This window comes from Sinohyriopsis cumingii, chromosome 9 (genome assembly GCF_028554795.1).
Source record: "Sinohyriopsis cumingii isolate HCF-2022 chromosome 9, ASM2855479v2, whole genome shotgun sequence".
In the NCBI taxonomy this organism is placed as follows: domain Eukaryota; kingdom Metazoa; phylum Mollusca; class Bivalvia; order Unionida; family Unionidae; genus Sinohyriopsis; species Sinohyriopsis cumingii.
Genome location: NC_142969.1, coordinates 81634216 through 81653757, shown reverse-complemented (window position 1 = coordinate 81653757; position 19542 = coordinate 81634216). Strand labels below are relative to the sequence as shown.

Sequence of the window (19542 nt, the reverse complement as noted above, 5' to 3'; positions counted from 1 at the left end):
TTGATTTGAGGCTAACACTTCGTGTTCACCCTTGGTGAGGTTTCGCCGTCTGCGTACCAGACACGCCTTTTGCAGAGGCTTTCTTCATTCCTCCATAAGGGCGTCTAGCTGTCTCTTCAGAACCAATGTTTTTGCACAAAACTAACCTCACATGTAGACTGAACTTAAGGTGTAAGGAACATTGCATTCAGAAACAGATAACAAAACTAGCTGTGACTCCGGAGCGCCCGTAGATTATTTTGGGGTGGGGTGGGGGGAACGAACATGTAGTGGTCAGCTGCTAAGTTTTATGGATATAGGTCAAAATATGTTTAGAGATGCCCCTACTCACCCCACCCCAAATTCATGTCCCTATGTGAGAACTCTATACTATTATTGGTGCATTATGCTTAGAATTGTGGTTTCTGTCAGGCTTAACAAAGTTGTCTCTTGGCAACATGTAAGATTATGTTAATTTATATCTATGTCATATTTTGTATCTTTTATGTGTATGTGTGTGGTTTTCTTTTTCTTTTTTAAATGTGATACACATCCTTGAAAATGCATCTGTTGTGACGGGATAACTCTTACCCCAATTTAGTTCCAGCAGAGTTATCTCTCTTAAATGCAGTTGAGTACATGTACCTGACTTTGTCGTGAAATTGACAATGTAACTTTGTTCTCAATGACAGTGTAAGACGTGCATGCAAGAGTATAAGAGTAGGACAGAATGTATATTTGTTTCACCGAACGTTTGCAAACACCGGGAGGGGGGGGGAGTGTAATGATACTATAAAGTAGACCAGCAACTTTAAACTTCGAAGTAATCCGAATGACCGCACACTAATCCCCTCCAACAATATTTCCATGACGTCATCCATGTATATTGACCGCGAACTGTAGATATCTTGACACAGATGTAGAATGGAAGCCGCTTTCTACCGGCTGACTACAAACCAGCACACAAATTTTGAATTAACAAATTGTGCAGAAAATAAAAATGAGGGTCACAAGGTATTTAATGCAGCAATTAGGATTTCTTCTGGAACATTATTGTCAGTTTCATCCTCAACCGGTCTCCATTCAGACTTTAGTCGATTTTGGTAAGTTTTAGCCTAATTGAAATGTGTTTTATTATTTATTTATAAATTTAATTATTTATTTATTTGTTGGCTATTAAAAGCTGATTGTGGAGGTTGATAATCAGTACATGGAATGTTAGAGTAAGACACAAATAAAACATGCAGTATTTTTCTAATATTTTTAGTGTTGTTTTACCGGTACCCACATAGGTACCCACATAGGTCAGTGTTACAATCTGTAACATTAAAACGTCACTATCATTTCAAATGGGATAGACAATGACTGATCGAAACATTGCTCCGTTATGTCATGACATGGTAGAAATATAAATCCCCCACCCCGTTTTATATTTTATTTTAAAAAATATAACATTTTTAGTAAGATATAGTCTATATTAGTATATTGTATAACTTCGAATAATTTTGATACCCAGAGACAAAAGGAAACATTTCGGGTGAGTTGTGTATTTATGCACACATTTCATTTCTTATTGTCAAGGAATAATTATGGAAAAAATGTGGAGGGACAAGTTAAATTTGCTGTGCGACGAGCTTCATACATTATTAGTATCTCCGAAGGTTGATCTTCGCCATTGTATCGCTAACGGGCAGGAAAGGATAAACAGAGAATCACCAAATAGAAATAATCGCACTTTGGTATATAGGTCAGTGACTGGCTCTTATCGGTCTTGAGCGACCTGACCATTGGACGGGGGTTTATACTTCTTTGCAAACGAGAAAATTCCGCCTTGGACTGGTACAGAGTGTTAGGTCAAGAACGATGCATTTATGGGCTTGTTGATTCTGCATTATCTCGGTAAACCGCTCTCCATAATCTAGTTCATGTCAGAATTGTTATTCCCATCTAAGTATTTAGACTGACCTTGGAACTCATTGATCAGTGGAAACCAACCACGTTCTGAAAGAAAAGAAAAGCGGAGATAATGCTATTTTTAGACGGATAAACAGGTTGTATAAATAAGCACGTAGTGCGAAAACGGTATACTGCATACGTTGTCGAAGTGGTTCCTGTGAAGTTGATCAACGTAACTTTGTAAATTGTGGGACTTTATATATCGAATATGTTTTTACGTTTTGGAATTGCAATAACTGTCCGGAAATCGTATGAACAAAGAGTGGTTGGCATCTTTCAGCAGTTTTTCCGATGTGTCTCAACTAAAAAGGATTTGGACACGAATATTAAGGCATATGGGAGTCAAGATGAACAACATAAAACGGAGGAAACATCTAGTAAAAGTGCAGTTAGAAGGAAGAAAAGCCTGTATTCTGATTCTTCTCCTGATGACCCCGAGTGTGATAAATATTCCAAGTACTGTCCTAACTCACTCACTTTGGAACAGTTGACTGAATTTGGTAAGAAGTTTCTTGTAAGGCTTGTCAAAAACACTGCTACACGAATCTTACAACAACAACAAAAGCAGAGGCTTAAAGTTCCTTAAGTGGCATGGATGTATTATCATTTTCACGCATTTTGAATGGGCCATTTTAGTGACTAAATGGGGCCATGGGATTTAGTGACTAATTGGGGCCGCCATGGCATCGGTTATGCTCCATACACAGATCACAGTGTTGTAATTGATGAGTGTACACTTTAGTTTACCGGAATCACGTGCCCGTGGTTCTTTGTTTTTGTTTTGGACATGACTGGTGGTGCCACTACAGTACTAGTAAGGTAGAATAAAAATAAGGCAGAGAACAACTTTTTTTGTCTATGACCTTGTTAATGTTTATTTATTTTTTATTGTGTGCAGTTTAATTGTTTATATGTATATTACATCATCTGCATGAGGTAACTTCACTTTTTGCATTGTACTTGCCAAAATAATAATGCAACCATTGTTTATAGTATGCTGTCAGCCAGTAAAGGAGCTTATATGTATTGGCAATGAACACATTCTGTTCACTTCGGCTGGGATGTTTTAAATTAATTTGAAAGGAACAGGAATAATCTTTTTTCATTATTTTATTGGGTGAGATGGTGCCCTGAGGGAGCTTTTGAGGAAACTTACTTGTCATGTGCACAAAAGTAGTAACTCTATATGACTGGAGTGTACATGATACCAGTGATACCCAATCAGTTCCATTCATAACTGCATTTACACATCAATAGTACTGATAATGTATATAAAGGACACCTGTTTGTTGTGAACAATTGTATCATGTCCCTTGATTGGCCATTATATGCACAGATAAGTGGAGGATAAAACGAGTCAGCTATAATTGTTTCTCAATAGAAACATAAGCCAGACTCGGACAGCAAAAAATGTCATATAGGACTTCATGACTAAGAAATGTTTGGCTACATTAGGTTAATAATTCTCTATGGCTCGATTTGATTGACTTGGAAAAGATTGTTTTGTAATTATTTCAGACAATGTCCTAAACTGGTACAGGTTTTAAATTCCACCACAACATTGGCTAACATGGAACTGCAAAAATGTAGGATTCATCATGCATGCCTTATGCTAGTTCAGGACCTCTTGAATCCCTAAACATGGTGCAACGGACAGTTGATCAGGTGCTAAAAAAGAAGCAAGGAAAAATCTGAATTAAAGTAAATTCCTTTACAGAAATGCTGATGAAGTATGAATGCTACCATATCAGTAAGAAATTGTTTACAAGATATCTTGACAATTTTTTATATCTCTGAGGAAATATGTTGTGCATTCTTTCTCCCGCCTGTGTATTAAAATGCACACATCTCTTCAAGCATAAAGCTAGGAATTTAAAATTTGGACAAGTGAAAATTTAGGTGGGCCAAGTGAATTTTCTGAAGTCAGTTGAATGTCCAGTACAGGTGCTTGAAAAACAGTCAGGTATTCGGTTGTGACTGAGCGGGCCAAAGCATGAACCTTTACCATTCACTGAACAGATTAGTACGTGGTAGCATACATCAGGATGAGGGGCATAATGAAAGAGACCTAGATATCCACATTCTGCTTGATGTGTCGCTGAACCATGAGATGTTAACTAAAAAATAGTATTATGTTGGAAAAACGGTACTGTTTTGCCACCAGCATGATTGACATATGCCATATACGTAAGCAATCTAAAGCCCATTGGAACCAAATAATAATAATAATAATAATGACTTTATTTAAAGAGGGTAACACAATTAGCTAAGAACTAATCTACCTTGAGGCCCTCATGAACCTCTTTGGTATATGCAAACCACGCAAGCAATCTAAGGCCCATTTGAGCATCTTTAGCTAATGCAAGCCATGTGAGCAATCTAAGGCCCATTGGAGCATCTTTGGCATATGCAAGCCACGTGAGCAATCTAAGGCCTATTGGAGCATCTTTGGCTAATGCAAGCCACATGAGCAATCTAAGGCCCATTTGAGCATCTTTGGCTAATGTAAGCCATGCGAGCAATCTAAGGCCCATTGGAGCCATTTTGGTATATGCCAGCCATGTGTGCAGTCTTAGACTTTTTGGGGACTTTTGTTGAGAAATGTTTTATACTTTCCCAGAGAGTATGTATAGCAGTTCTTTTCATTACCAAATACCGTATCTAAACATACATAAAATCTGTGAGACAGTCCTACAGTATGGCTGTCAAGGACATCTGCAGAAATGTGGTTTATGGTTTTTACATCCTTTGTTTGTTATCCTTGAAATCATTATGGCCTTGGATTTTTAAGTATTTTATTTCAGGTCAGTTTGAAACTTCCCAGTTTGTACAGTACTGATGAATTGTACTTTTTAAAACCTTTATTTAAAATTTTGTAAAATTCTTATTTACCTGTGGCGTTTATGAAAGAAATCAATGAAAATAACTTAATGGCTGTACATGTTCAGTGTTACAGGTAATGTAAAGTTCACACATAATGCTATTACATGTCCACATAACAGTGTTACTAATAAGGGAAGTATCACTGTAAAATATTCCTTTTGAAAACGAGAATGTGCTAACAGTTGTTTGGAAGCTTACATAAGCCTTGCAAAACACATCAAAGACTTTAAGTGTCCAAACCCACACAAAAAATTGTACTTTGTACCCCAAAGTACAGTGCTTGCTTACTACATCTATATCTGTTTTTAGCTGATATCCCTCTTTCCCTTACAATTTTTTTTTTTTCCTCAAACCAAATATTTTAGAAAATTGTGGCTGGTAACCGTAAAAATAGGTCAAATTAAGTTTCATTATTCATTAGTTTTAGTTAATGTAGAAGGTGTGTGTTCTTTGAAACGAAAATTACCTGTAGCACATAAGGACTCGTAAGATCACAAATCCACTTCAGTAAAAAGGAAAAGGTAATGACTTGTGTAGCTATAAATGTGTATTAGTAATCAGCTATTTATAGTTATGTGCTTACCATATGACCGTTTTCCATTTTCAGGCAGCAAGACTGGTACAGAAAAGTCATCATTTGAATTTCTGCGCCATGAATTGCCAGTCCGCCTTGCAAATATAATGAAGGAGATAAGTCTTCTTCCCAGCAATCTTCTGTCTATGCCTTCTGTCAACATAGTGAATGGCTGGTAAGCGTGTTTCTCTTTTTGTCTTTGTCTTTGCAATAAATTACCCCCCACAACCTGTGCTGATAATCATTCTTTGGCTTGTTTGCTGTGAGCTGTATCTGACTACGAGGTAATACAGCGCATAACAGCGTGAGGTATTCTATGACGTATCTTTGATTTCCATGCTGTCAGCTCGTTCAGAGTATGCGGTATTCCAAAGCCTTTCTGTAATTTGCTTGTTTTGTCAAAGTATGAGGTATTCCATTCCTTGATTGGCATGGTGTGAGCTTTGCCAGAGTATGAACTCATTCTTTGTGTAAGGTATTACGGGCTATTGCAGGTTTGTGTACTGTGAGCTCTTTCTATGTATAAGGTATTACAGGGCCTATCATTTATTTGTGTGCTGTGAGCTCTCCGAGTAATAGGTATTTTAGGCTTTGTGTGCTGCGACCTCAGAATAAAAGGTATTACATGGTCAATCCTAAATTTAAATATTTTGAAGAATTTTTATACTGAGTGCAAAAGGAAATGATTGGGGAGAATTATCTGAATATAGGACGGATTTATTGAATTAACCACATAACTTCAAAATATGACATAAAATTTTGTGTGAAGTCTGTTAATTTTTCACTTGATTGAGTGTCCAGGTGATAATGAGTTATGGACTTTACTAATAGTTGGGATGGAGAGTGCATGCTAGCAATGGATGTGGACAGCCCAGTTTTGGCATGTTTTTTTTTAACAAACCTTGGCTGACAATTACTTGTGCTTTTTGTAAAGATATAGACCAGAAAAACAAACTGCTTGACGCACAAAAATAGATCATATAATGATATTAAATCACATGATAATTGGTTTTCATTAGACAAGAAAAAAAGTAAATAGCTGTTATCAAAGTATAAATGGCAGTACAAACCTTGACCCAGTTATTGGGATTCCTGACTGTACCTATGACTCAAGATGCTAGTGGTATACAGAGAGTTGTTATAGTGTAGAGTAGAGATGGCTAGTCTTGAGAGTAATTGTCAAATGTAGTGTTTAATAAGACCAGTGGTATACTAGGGGGTCTTTATGTGAGGGGTATGTTGCTTTAGGAGGGCCAGCACTGTACCTTACAGTGAGAGAGAAATGTAGTGTTAAGAAGGCCAGTGGTATAATGGGGGTCTTTATGGTGAGGGAGACATTACTTTAAGAGGGCCAGCATTGTACTTTACGGACAGAGAAATGTAGTGTGAAGACCATTGGTATAATGGGGGTGGGGAGGCCCCGAGTGGTCTAAAGTGCTCACCGTTCCGGAACACTGCCATCTCACATCTGTCTGCGTGGGTTCGAGTACAAGGCTCGGCTAGCTTAGGTACGTGGGAAAGCCTGTCAGTAGCTTCTCGTGAGATGGTGGTTCTTCCCTGGGTTTTCCAGGGTTCTTCCTCCACCAGTTATTCTGGCCGCCATGTATGGCCTATCTTGTGCTGAAAAATGGTGTTAAACCCTAGAACAGCAACAACAGATAATGGGGGTGGGTTCTTTAGAGTGAGGGACATGTTGCTTTAAGAGGGCCAGTGCTGTACTTTCTAGAGAGAGAGATGTAGTCTTAAGAAGGCCAGTGGTATACTGGGGGGTCTTTATAGTGATGTATATGATGATTTAAGAGGGCCATCACTGTTCTTTTTTAGATGGAGAGAGAAATATAGTGTTAAGAAGGCTAGTGGTATACTGTGAAGTCTTTATAGTGAGGGACAGTTTGCTTTAAAGAAAGAGAGAGATATGTAGTTAAGATGTCCAGTGGTATGCTGGGGGTCTTTATAGTGAGGGATATGTTGGTTTAAAAGGGTCAGCACTGTACTTTAGAGTGTGGGAGAAATGTAGTGTTAAGAAAGCCAGTGGTATAATGGGGGGAGGCCTTTATGGCCAGAAAGACATTACTTTAAGAGGGCCAGCACTGTACTTTAGAGTGAGGGAGAAATGTAGTATTAAGAAGGCCAGTGGTATAATGGGGGTCTTTATAGTGAGGGACATGTTGCTTTAAGAGGGCCAGCACTGTACTGTAAAGAAAGAGAGAAATGTGGTGCTAAGAAGGCCAGTGGTATGCTGGGGGTCTTTCTGGTGAGGGACATGTTGCTTTAAGAATGCCAGCACTGTACTTTAGAGTGAGGGGGAAATCTAGTGTTAAGAAGGCCAGTGGTATAATGGGGGGAGGTCTTTATGGTGAAGAGACGTTACTTTAACAGGGCCAGTACTGTACTTTATAAAGAGAGAGAGAAATGTAGTGTTAAGAAGGCCATGGTATACTGGGGGGGGGTCTTTATAGTGAGGGACATGTTGCTTTAAGAGGGCCAGTGCTGTACTTTCGAGAGAGAGAGAGAGAGAGATGTAGTCCTAAGAAGGCCAGTGGTATACTGGGGGTCTTTATAGTGAGGGACATTTGCTTTAAGAGGGCCAGCACTGTATTTTAGAGATATCTTATATTTTGTGTTTAGGCTCGAATAAACAGTAATAAAAGAAAGAGTAAAGGCAACAAGCTTTGAAAAATTTAACAAATAATTTATTTCCCTGGAAAAACTGTAAAAATGAAACAATAAGAACGTTCGGTTTTAAGAATCAAATCCAAGAATAATCTATGAATTAAATTGTAGAAGTTCTAATAATGAAATGTTCTAATAAATTCAAATTATAGTCCCAATGAAGAATCCAAGATGGAAGGTGATGATGTATACTGTAGCTATTATTGCACTGTTGTGTCTACAGTTTTGTGTTATTCACAAACACTAATCCAGTGTTTGAATTTCCCAATACAATTTAATGAAATGTCTTTGTCCAGAAATCCTGCATAAGCACTCGTATATTTCCAGGAAAAAGATTTTGAATCCAAATAATTCAAATAAACACTAAAATGTCATTCCCAAACTGGTTACAAACAAACAAACACCATAAGATCAAGTGTTTTAAGCTCAAACTGACAAAATATTTCTATAAACAAATAATATACAGTAACTTAAAATGCAAAACAGATTCCTTAGTGAGGGTCACCTTACTTTCCAGAATCTTCAAGAAGTATTTATGTCTAAAATCTCAGTCCCAGTATGAGCTTCACAAAAACCAATTATTTTACTATAAGAATAGGGTAAATATGAAAAGTTGTTTACTTGTCTCAGCGATTTCTGACTTAAGGTCAGAAACTAGGTCAGCTTTGTGTTTACAGCTGAACATTAAATAGGTCAACCTATTTTCTGAACAAACATTCCTAGTAAACAAAACTACATTATTTTGACATGTAATGAAATTAAATCAAATATATGTAACAGAAAGAGAAATATTGTGTTAAGAAGGCCAGTGGTATACTGGGGGTCTTTATAGTGAAGAACATGTTGTCTTAAGAGGGCCATTGTTATGATGAGGGTCTTTATAGTGATGGAGAAGTGTAGTGTTTAGAGGGATACTGGTACATGTATATTGAGGGTATTTATTGTGAAGGACAAGTGTAGTGTTTAGAGGGATACTGGTACATGTATATTGAAGGCATTTATTGTGAAGGACAAGTGTAGTGTTTAGAGGGATACTGGTACATGTATATTGAGGATATTTATTGTGAAGGACAAGTGTAGTGTTTAGAGGGATAATGGTACATGTATATTGAGGGTATTTATTGTGAAGGACAAGTGTAGTGTTTAGAGGGATAATGGTACATGCAGGGATGGTCCTGGCTTTTAAAAAGCTGTCACCAAAAAAAATCGCCAACCTCAATATTTTGTCGCCAATTTTCAAAAAGTGTCGCCAGAACAAGTAGTGTACATTTTTTCAAGTGTTAATTTAGTCTATTAATGTAACAGGCAATGAAAATTACAAAAGATGGGTTAGTTAATACTCTAATTACAACAAGCATTAACAAAATGTTACAAAGTGTTACATGAAGATACGTCGCGATTTTAGGGCTGCCCACTTGTTGAACGCAGTTTCAAAGTCTAATTTTTCACATCTGTACATGCTGATTCTTATTAAATTCTCGAGAGATGAGATGCAGAGTTTATTTCTGATGTCAGTTTTTATGAGGTTCATCTTACTGAATCCACATTCACAGTCTACAGTGCTGACAGGTGACACCAGTAGTCTCTCAGCAGCCCCCCCCCCCCACACCCTTAGGCTAACTTCACAAAGCTTGTAGTGAATTGCTTCCTAAATCCCAAGAATGATCACTGAATGCTGTATAAATTTTCTCGACAAACAAAATAGGATCTCTATTCCCACGAATGAAACTTACATGAGTCAACACTTGGCAATATTGGACCGTATATATAAGCATAAATTCACACCCTATTTAGGTATTCTTTCACTCCTGTATTTTGAGAAATAAATAATTATTATTAATTATGCAAAACTGTTTTCTTTTTTGCTATTTTTTGTTGCGGAGTTTAAGTCTCTGCAGCCGTAACACGGGATTGATGGCAAAAGGAAAAGATCAATGAGTAAAATGCTGCAGCAGCAGAGGGGGCGAATCCTACAAAGGTCTAGAGACCACCAAATGATAAAATAAGCCTTAAAAAAAAAGCTAATCCTACAACAAAACGAGACTTCCAAATGCTAAAATAAGCCTTCAGAAAGGGGGGGGGGGATTCTACAACAGCAACGAGACAAAAAAACGCGACCCCCCCCCCAACTTGTTGTCGCCGCCCGGGGGCTGCTCTCTTCGAGTTTCTCACGTTAACCATACAATGTATCAAGTCCGATACGGTATCGTGTCCGCGGGTCGTGTAAATTTATTGTCACAAATCCGTGCCCGATAATTAAATCGCAGGTTATCAAATAATGGCAAATATCGGAGAAGCACTCAGAACTAGATTGGCACGACAACGACTAGCCGCGATTAAAAAATTTATTCCGGTCCATGATTCCGTTAAAGAAAAATTACGAGCAAGACAAGAATCGCGAGTTGAGTTTGCAACATCTGCGGAGGAATTATTTAAGCCTATTACAGCAGCTACTGGTGAAGTTAAAACTGCAATTGTAGGAAAACCTGATCCTGCTGACCCTACCAAATCAAAACGAGGGTTACTTCAAGCAATAGAAGAACTTAAACAGCAACAGGCAGATGCAGGTGCCGCAGCTGATCCAGGTGCCGCCGGAGTAGTGACAGTTGCTAAGGAAACATTTATTAATAAATTTACCGAAGATGGTATTACTGAAATAAAAAATATTCCGCTTACTAACATAGATGAGCTTAGGGAGTTTTCTGCTTGGATTGTCTTAAATTATCCTAACCGGCAAGAATTTCTAAAACCAGGAGCTGGCTCGGGTATGACTCAGGGTGAGTGGCGGGATTATGTTTATAAAGTAAACCGAGGCATTTCTCGAATATCTAGCATTGATGATACCCATAATTTTATAAAAACTGGCGTAATTGGGGTTAATAAGGAACTAAGAGACAAACGAATGAAGGCAAAGGAAAAGGAAAGGCAGGCAAAAATACAGGAAAAGGAAATGAAAAAGCAGGCAAAAATACCGGCGAAGAAAACACAAGCTCTAAAACAGACCCTGCAAATGACACTGCCCGATCCAGTGCCTGAATTTTTATCGCGTGAACAAATGGGCGCTAGCTCTCCCGATGACGATGATGATTTTTCCTCTCCTGTTTCGTCACCCATTCTGCAACCCGATACGTCAGAAAGGGAAATACTAGAAAGGCAACTAATCGAATTAAATGATAAATTAAAATATGTAAACGAGGAAATAGAAGACATAAAAAAACTGAAGGGTTCTGGTGCTAAAAATGCTTTATTAAGCAAAATCGATAGTAGAAATTCTATAATCATTGAAATTGATAAAACAAAAGAAAAACTAAGGAAAATGGGAAAAGGTTACACCGGTTACGGTTATAATATCTGTCCTGATAGCGTCGTCAACGATGTGTCCAGACTAGAAGTTCTCATCGGAGGAAGACGTGCCGGAAACAACTCTCCGGAAATAACCAATGAAGCCGCTGATATTTGTCAGCGATTATTTCAGCGTGGCATCATGGATATCGGCATCTACCGGGGACTCATTGATGAACTCGCGGATGGTTACTACAGCGACTAGTAAATTTAGTTAGAGAAACAATAATTAAATAAAATGATACTACACGATTCTTTTCGCAGACCAAGAAGTGTCAGAGTAGTAAACTCACGATTACCAGTATACGAGGTTGTTTACGGAGATGGAGTCGGTGATGTTGTTAGGGATTTAGTCACAAGAATCGCTCCGAAAGCTGGACCGTTAGTAAAACAATTCGCGATGAAAGCCGCTGATGTTGTCAAGGATAAAGCCATTGGCACTGTTGGTAGTCTTGCCGGAAAAGCATTTCAATCAATCAAGGATCGACTAGCACAGCTGATACAAAAAAAACCCCCAGTCAAGAGGTTGGCGCCAGTAAAACTACCATCCACTGAAGCTATGCCGGCAAATGTTAGTAGCGTAGTAAATAAGGCCGTAAATCAGAAATTAGCTGAGATCGCAACAGCGGGAATTACCTCCAAAGCGTTGCAAGATAGTGTAACTGCTAATTTGATAGCTGGTAGTGGTTTCCGGTGACGATAACATTTTAATTAGACCATCACAAATAATAATAATGTTTGCACGAAAATCCAATGACGCGTTTGATATGTCCAAACCAGTACTTAAAGATGATTCTGTACGTGATTTTCAATATTATTCTTATGAAGCACGTAATCCTAACCAACGGGGAAGAATTGAACTACAGGTCCAGGATACAAGTAGATACTTCTTGCCCGCTGAGGCCTTCATCGAAGTTGAAGGTAGGCTTTTAAAGAATGATAACACTAACTACGGAATCGGCGACCGAGTTGGATTTGTTAACAACGGCATCATGGCGTTATTTAAATCCGCTATTTATATGATAGATGGAAAAGAAATTGAAACAATTCATGATAACGTCGACGTTGCCACAACAATTCTCGGGTTGGCGAGATACTCGGATGATTACACCAGATCAGCCGGACCATCAATGATGTTTGCAAAGGATATAACCGACAGCCCCGAGAACAGGAATGTAACAATGAATGCTGGTGGTACCGAAGTTGCATCGATGAACGAAAATTTTAATTTGGGTTTTGCAACACGTAGATCGATGTTAAGTGGAGATGAAGAGTTCTCAGGTGTGATTCCATTGTCTCACATCTTTGGATTCTGCAGAGATGTCCACAAGGTCATATTCGGTGCCAAACACACAGTTGTACTTGTGCGAAAACCTGATGATAATGACGCTATCTGGCGAGATGCTGCTGTTGCCCCTGGTCAGGTAATACTAACTAAACTGTGGTTGTGGATGCCAGTGTTGTCTCCGTCAATCACCGAAGAAGAACGACTGTTGTCTTTTATGAACACGGGCGGTAAATCACTGCTATCCTGGAAAACAACAACCACAGACGTTATTCAAAGTGATCACGGCGGGTTGTTTACGTGGCATATATCATCGCAACAAGGAGTATCAGCACCACGACATATTTTCATTGCATTTCAATACCGTGCTAGAATAGATAATCAGGAAAGAAATCCAATGGTATTTGATACACTTGGAGTTTCTGAAGTTTCGTTGAGGATAAATGGGCATCAGGAGCCATCTGAGGATATATTAATAGATTTCGGACATCATCGTGTCGCACGCGCGTATCATCGTCTGATGTCATTTATGGGGCGCGACCTTAATGTAGACACTGGCCTGCAAATATCACAGCGAGACTTTATGAGTTTATATCCGATTTATTACTTTTCGCTGGAACATCTTGATCTGGTTAAACAATCTGTTGTCGACCTACATTTCCGAGCTCGTGTAGGTGTTCCTGCTGGTGGTTACAGAGCGATTGCTGTCATACTCTCCGATAAAGCAATGCTGCTTGAAGGTGTTGGCGGACGAATGAGGGTCATCGACGCTCCAATCGAGAATATGTAACGCAATTAAAATCAAACTTAGGATATAATGTCATACAGTCATGTTAATGTCACCTTGACTTCCGGTCAAACGAAGAAATTGCAATCAAAGAACGCAAGCACGTGCGGGACATCAATAACACTAAAACGAGATCAGATTACTGGTGGTCCAAACAAATTGTCGTTGACTAATACTCAGCTTAAACATTTTAATAAGGCACTAACAGCAAAAACCGGTGTCCGACTTGATTTCTCTGCTGCAGCTATCAAGGACATGACTAAAACCGGTGGAATATTTCCTCTTCTCGCAGCAATACCGGCGTTGATTGCCGCGGCAGCACCAGCCGTAGCAAAAGCCGCAGCACTCGGTGCAGTTGGAACTGCAGCTGGAATGGCACTAAAAAAGGCAACGGGAAAAGGATACAAGAAAAAAAAGGGGAGATCCGCTCGCGGATCAGGGCTAAGACTACCAGGAACTCCACCATCATGGTATCCAAAAAAATTCTAACGCCGTTGAGCAATTTTGATTTACTCGATGCTGTTAAAAAATTGCGTGTAAAACATTTCAGAGGCGTATTTATGCGAGATCAATTACCGCAACGACCGAATAATCCAGAAACTGGCATTATCAATCTCGACAACAAAGATGGTCCGGGAACTCACTGGGTTGCTTACGCGATCGATCCACGTGGAATTATCTATTTTGATTCGTACGGTTTAGCACCGCCAGTTGAGTTTCTCAAGTATGTCCGCGGAGTGCCTCGCACTCTCAACAGCAGATTTTCTAATGTTCCAGTGTGGCAGTCGACGTTACCAACACAAACATTAATTGATCCGCCCATTTGTGGGAGGGAGGTTTTAAATGTTCTTGATGCAATCTCAAGAAATCCAGCAACTCCTCCTCATAAAGTAGTGTATGAATATACCGCATCGAGAAATGCTAGCATTTGAAAAACAGCAATAAGAATAATGGTGGATATTTACGGAAGACCTTTCACACGAGGAGGTAAACCAAGCACAGATGCTGATCTCTCAAAATATGCGACCAAAGATGAAGTCGATAATCTTTTGAATATAGCTGGAGTTGACCCAGATGAAGTTGCTATTTTCCAAGACAGGCAAGGAAAACTAAGAACGAGCAACATTAAGTGGAATGATATAATTCGCAGAGTTCTTGGAGCTACCAAGGATAACTTCGTTGCATTTAGTGATGGCGGCCGGATCAAGGACTCGAATATATCAATCGCAAGCATCAAAGACAGTATTGATAAAGGTGTTGATAAATGTGTGAAAAAAGCCGGTGACACGATGACAGGCGAACTCAGCATGAGCGGCAACAAAATAACCGCGTTAGCGAATCCCGAATCCGACCAGGATGCGTCAAACAAACAATACGTGGACATCGTCAACGGTAAACTAAATACGCTGCGTGCAGAGCATGATGTTCACGTGGGCGCGTTTACAAGATTTCGAAGAAACTTCGTAAAAACTGATGAGGTCGTGGATAAGTTCTTTGGGACTCCTCCAGTCGTCGATGTAAAACTCGCTGATGTAAAGACCGACATTAACACGATCAAACAAACACAGCAGGATATCGTATCGGGTATTCCTGATATCGTTAACAAAACCAGTTTGATTAAAGTTCCCACTGGAGTTACTCCGGGGCATATCACCAACATCGTATTCACGGTATCATCGGGATTCGCAACATGGTCACGACAAAATAACACTATCAAATATACAGCAACAGCCACCGGTGTTTACAGGTTGTCTGTATTTTCAGCCGCTAAATTTGAAATCTTCACAACATATCCTTGGAGACATTCCACCGATAAGTATTCCGGGGTTTGCACTGTAATACTAAACAGCGGAACCGAGGAAACATTTATGCTTGAAGCCGAGGACGATAGTTTAACAGCAACATCTTACTGGTTTTGTTTGGAATTCGTCGCTGCAACGCCTCAATTGGTTACCGCGTAATTGAATAATGTCAACGACGCCAGATGCTCAACAATATCGATACAATCAAGTCCGTGAGTGGCAATCTGAGTTAAAAACTGTCATCGAAGTAACTAGTCAAAAAGTAAAAAAATACAAGCGCCGCATAACAGTGCTGGATATTATGGTTTATTCAGTATCTGCCGTTGTTGCATCTGCCGGAGCAATACTATCAGCGGTCACTCCGGTAACTGCAGCAGTCGCCGCCACGATCTGTGTTTCCGCGGCCACAACAACAGCTGGAGTTTTCGGCATCATAGCAAAAAAAATATCATCATGTGCTAACACAAAATTACACGATTACACGACAAAATTAAATACAGCCACGACCGCATATCAGAAATTATCATCGCTGATATCATCATCGTTAGACGTGCAATCCAGCGACGCTACGTCGATATCAGATTCTGAATTCAAACTAATGTCAGATGCGTACAATGACTATTTGAAAACTAAACAAATAAATAATGTCAATAGAACTGCTTCAACAAATAGTCACAAACACAACACCGGTAAGGACCACAATGATCTCAGTGTCCTCGACGACACCAGAATTCGGTATTAATTTTCGAACTCCAATTCCAGTGAGTGAAATCGCGTTAGCAAAGCTCAATGTGTATCACAGCTGGCCCAATGTTAGGTCGGCATCATTTGGTGGTCAGCAGCCGAATAATTCGTTCGTGTTCGGGAGACCCAGCGCGGACCCACAACAACGTGAACTTGAATGGGATACAATTACGCTACCCACTGGGAGTTATCAGATCGAAGAAATCAACAATGAGATACAACGCCAAATAAAACGAATCACCGGCAAGGAAGCCAAAATATCTGTGACCGCGCACGAACCAACGCTGTCTGCGGTCATTGAAATCTCAACACCGGGATACGCCGTGGATATTTATAGCAGCTCAATCAGGTCCGTATTAGGATGGCCACAAATACAACCGGGGTTTGAACAGGGTCCACCAGAACCTAAAAAATCGGATTTCGAGACAACGAAAGAAGATCTACACGACATTTTCGCACGACCAAGGACCGACAGGCTTGGTATACCTCAAGATCCACCATTATATGATGAAGTTTATTTCACGGATACCTTTGAAGACGGGTTGGGGTTAAGTTTTCACAGAACCGGGTACCCCCCCGACCGTGGTTTCTCTTTTATACACGTAACCCTGGTAGAAAATATATTTGATCTGATCAAACAATATCATCAAGAAGAGCTAAGACTATTGCGGTGGTATTTTCAAGAGTATATTTCTTCCAGTGATAAAATCGCGACTCGTAATAAAATTATCACTACCATAGAAAAACTAAATAAACTCGCATCCTTGATGGCAATTACAAATCAAATAGTAATTCAAAGATTTCTGATTGATCCTACCCCGGACAGAAGAATAAAATTTGCGACGTTGTATAATATCCGCGTGGAAGATATTCCCGGGTTTAAACTCCCCGGATATAATGTGCCCGAGTTAAAAAAATCGGTTCAGGATCTTATTGATAAATCTTTCGAAGATATTCTTGCCGCGTACACGCGAACAAAACCACAACCTGTTATTTTAAGACACGACAACAGTACAGCATCCGATGGCAGACACATCTCACCCGGGATCGTAAATATCACAGATGTTATTGCGGTCAATCTTGTATGTGACGTCATCGACGGTAGCTACAGCGCATCAGATAATACTACACCCCAACAGGGGTTTATCCTGTATACGTTCACACCAAAAGACCCCCCTGGTTTTCTGATTGTGCAAGAACCAATCAATGTGGTCTATCTGCGGTGTAATAATCCGTGGTTGTCAACGATAAATTTCAAACTCGTCGACCAACGGGGAAATTTGTTGGACCTGCGTGGCGAGACTGTCTCCGTGAACTTACTGGTGAAGTCCTGAAATTGGAAATGCAAAGCATTTCTGGAAGAGTTTCCACGCATAGCGTTTCTCTGGAAGTCCAAGGGACTTCTCACGCATTTAAAAAAAAACAGTTGTGTATAATGGAACACGAATACATCCACGCACGAGTTCATATTCATGATAAGCAAATTCTTCACACGGCAATAAAAACCGCATTTGGAAACGCTAGCGTTTCTGGAAACTCAAAGAGTCAGCCCCCTAGGGTTTCCCTAGGGGAACAGTATTTCCCCGTTAAAATAATCGTTGACGTGTATGGCAACGAAGACTTCTTGTTAACTCCGTCACAATTGACGCAGTTACAGCAAAATCATATGATCACAGCTTGGTGTCAACGAGAACAGATTATGAACTATTCTCATTGTTGTATTGATGTTGAAACGCTCGAGTTAATCCTGGAAGTCTAAGGACTTCTCATGTAAAACATTTCGAAAACTCTTTGAGTTTCACACTCTGAAAACGCCCTTGAGAAGTCCTTGGACTTCCAGAGAAATGCTTGAGTTTCTGGCGATGCTAGCATCGCTAGGGCAAAAAAAATAATACACTTTTTTTTTACCGTGGAAATGTGCTTTACACTCCAAGCGGGGGGCTAGCGTTTCTCAGGTTCTACTTTCACTTTGTGCTGTGAGTCACACGCTATGCGGTTTATACTTCCTTGTCGGCCTCGTAGTCACAAATACTAGTATTTTCGTCAGAAATGCAAGGCATTTCCGTGTCTAGATTCTTTATATAACCTTTTAACCGTCTCACCCTGGTGCTAATTAATTTTCGAGTCTCATACTCTTGTGACAATCCAAGACGAATCTTCTCAACTGCACGGCACAGTGGAATAAATTCAGATACCTGATTTTCAGTTATCCCGGCAAGTGATCTGTAAATGCGATCTTGCAAACCCTTAATGAACCTATAACGGGCGGGGAGATTGTTCTTCCCCGATTGTGATAGCTCATTCAAGGATTCAAAATCTGACATAATTGTTTCAGTGTCTAGTAAAATATTAAAACCTCGCTGTTGTAATTCTTTAATTTCAACAAGTATGGTATTTATGTTTTCGTGATTCATATTATTATATATTTTCATATTTTTAAATGCATGAAAAATGCTTTGCATGAGCGTGGAAACTCGAAGAGTTTCTCATGCTAGCATCACCAAAAACAAAAATAAACAGATAGATGATGAGCGGTTATCACTTACTGGGTACTCTTCACCGGCCTACGGTTCTTTCATGAGTCCTTTGTTAGGATTTTTTTTTCTTGGTCTTATATTAGACCTTCGTGTTGTGATTTTTCCCTTAGGCACCTCATGTTACCGTTTATTTTTGGCCAACACTCTTTCTGAATGTTTCTATTGGTGGGCACCCAGGTGACGTAGAGCTTTATGCATCCATCTATCTGTTTATTTTTGGGGGTCACTCACCCCATGAGGAACTTCTAGATCGTCAAATAACGGTCTAGAAGCTCGGGAGGGACGATACAACACAGAACAACCTTTACCTCTGATTCGAGTATGACAGCAAGTAAAGGCACAATGAACATGTAATCTTATCCTAAGACCTTATCCTATGACGACACAAACATACACAGGTGGGTCATTTTCTACGGTCAGCAGCAGAGCAAAACCATCCATTGAATCGACCATTGGATGGTGCACAAAAGACACCCGCCATTGGCGGATTAAATTTATGGTTTTGCTTGCGCTGCTGACTTTCGATCGACCCAAAGGTCTTAGGGAGCGATTTCGTATATAACCCAACTGTTACTTGCGAGTTGGAAATTCGCTCTAGCAGTGGGCGGGACTTGTTTAAAATATTTTAATTGTATGTTTTCTTAAGCGCGGTCATATAACAAGCACAGAAGAGCAAAACAGTCGGATATATTCAGTAAAACGAGGATATTGTTTGTAAAAAAATATATATTCTACGGTAAATAAATGATTACATGTTATGAACTCGATAAAATATTTTATCAAGGTGGCTTTCTCAGGGGAGCAAATCCTCTGACCCAACGACAACTCTGCAAAGCGTTACACACTCTCGGAGGAGTTATCGTCGTTTGTGTCAGCGATAAGAGTTATATAACAGAATGAAATCTTCTGTTTGAGCTTCTTTGAAAATGCTGTTTTGTGGATCCCGGTTGCGACATGCTGTACAGAAGGTGGACAAATAC

General features: G+C 39.6%; 1 protein-coding gene across 4 annotated transcripts in view; it reads left to right on the top strand.

Annotated features, from left to right (window-relative positions):
- Positions 1-909: 909 nt before the first annotated feature.
- LOC149792122 (pyruvate dehydrogenase (acetyl-transferring) kinase isozyme 2, mitochondrial-like) overlaps positions 910-19542 on the top strand; it is a 70329-nt gene continuing 51696 nt past the window's right edge. For 2 of the 4 annotated variants that reach the window (XM_089970646.1, XM_089970645.1), the window contains exons 1-2: positions 910-1082; positions 5426-5567. In XM_089970646.1, the coding sequence (XP_089826772.1) occupies positions 980-1082; positions 5426-5567 (245 nt within the window). In that variant the 5' untranslated portion in view covers positions 910-979. Of the gene's footprint in view, positions 1083-1569; positions 2436-5425; positions 5568-19542 lie in introns of those variants that run through there. The other 2 variants (XM_089970643.1, XM_089970644.1) reach the window with 2 other exon arrangements.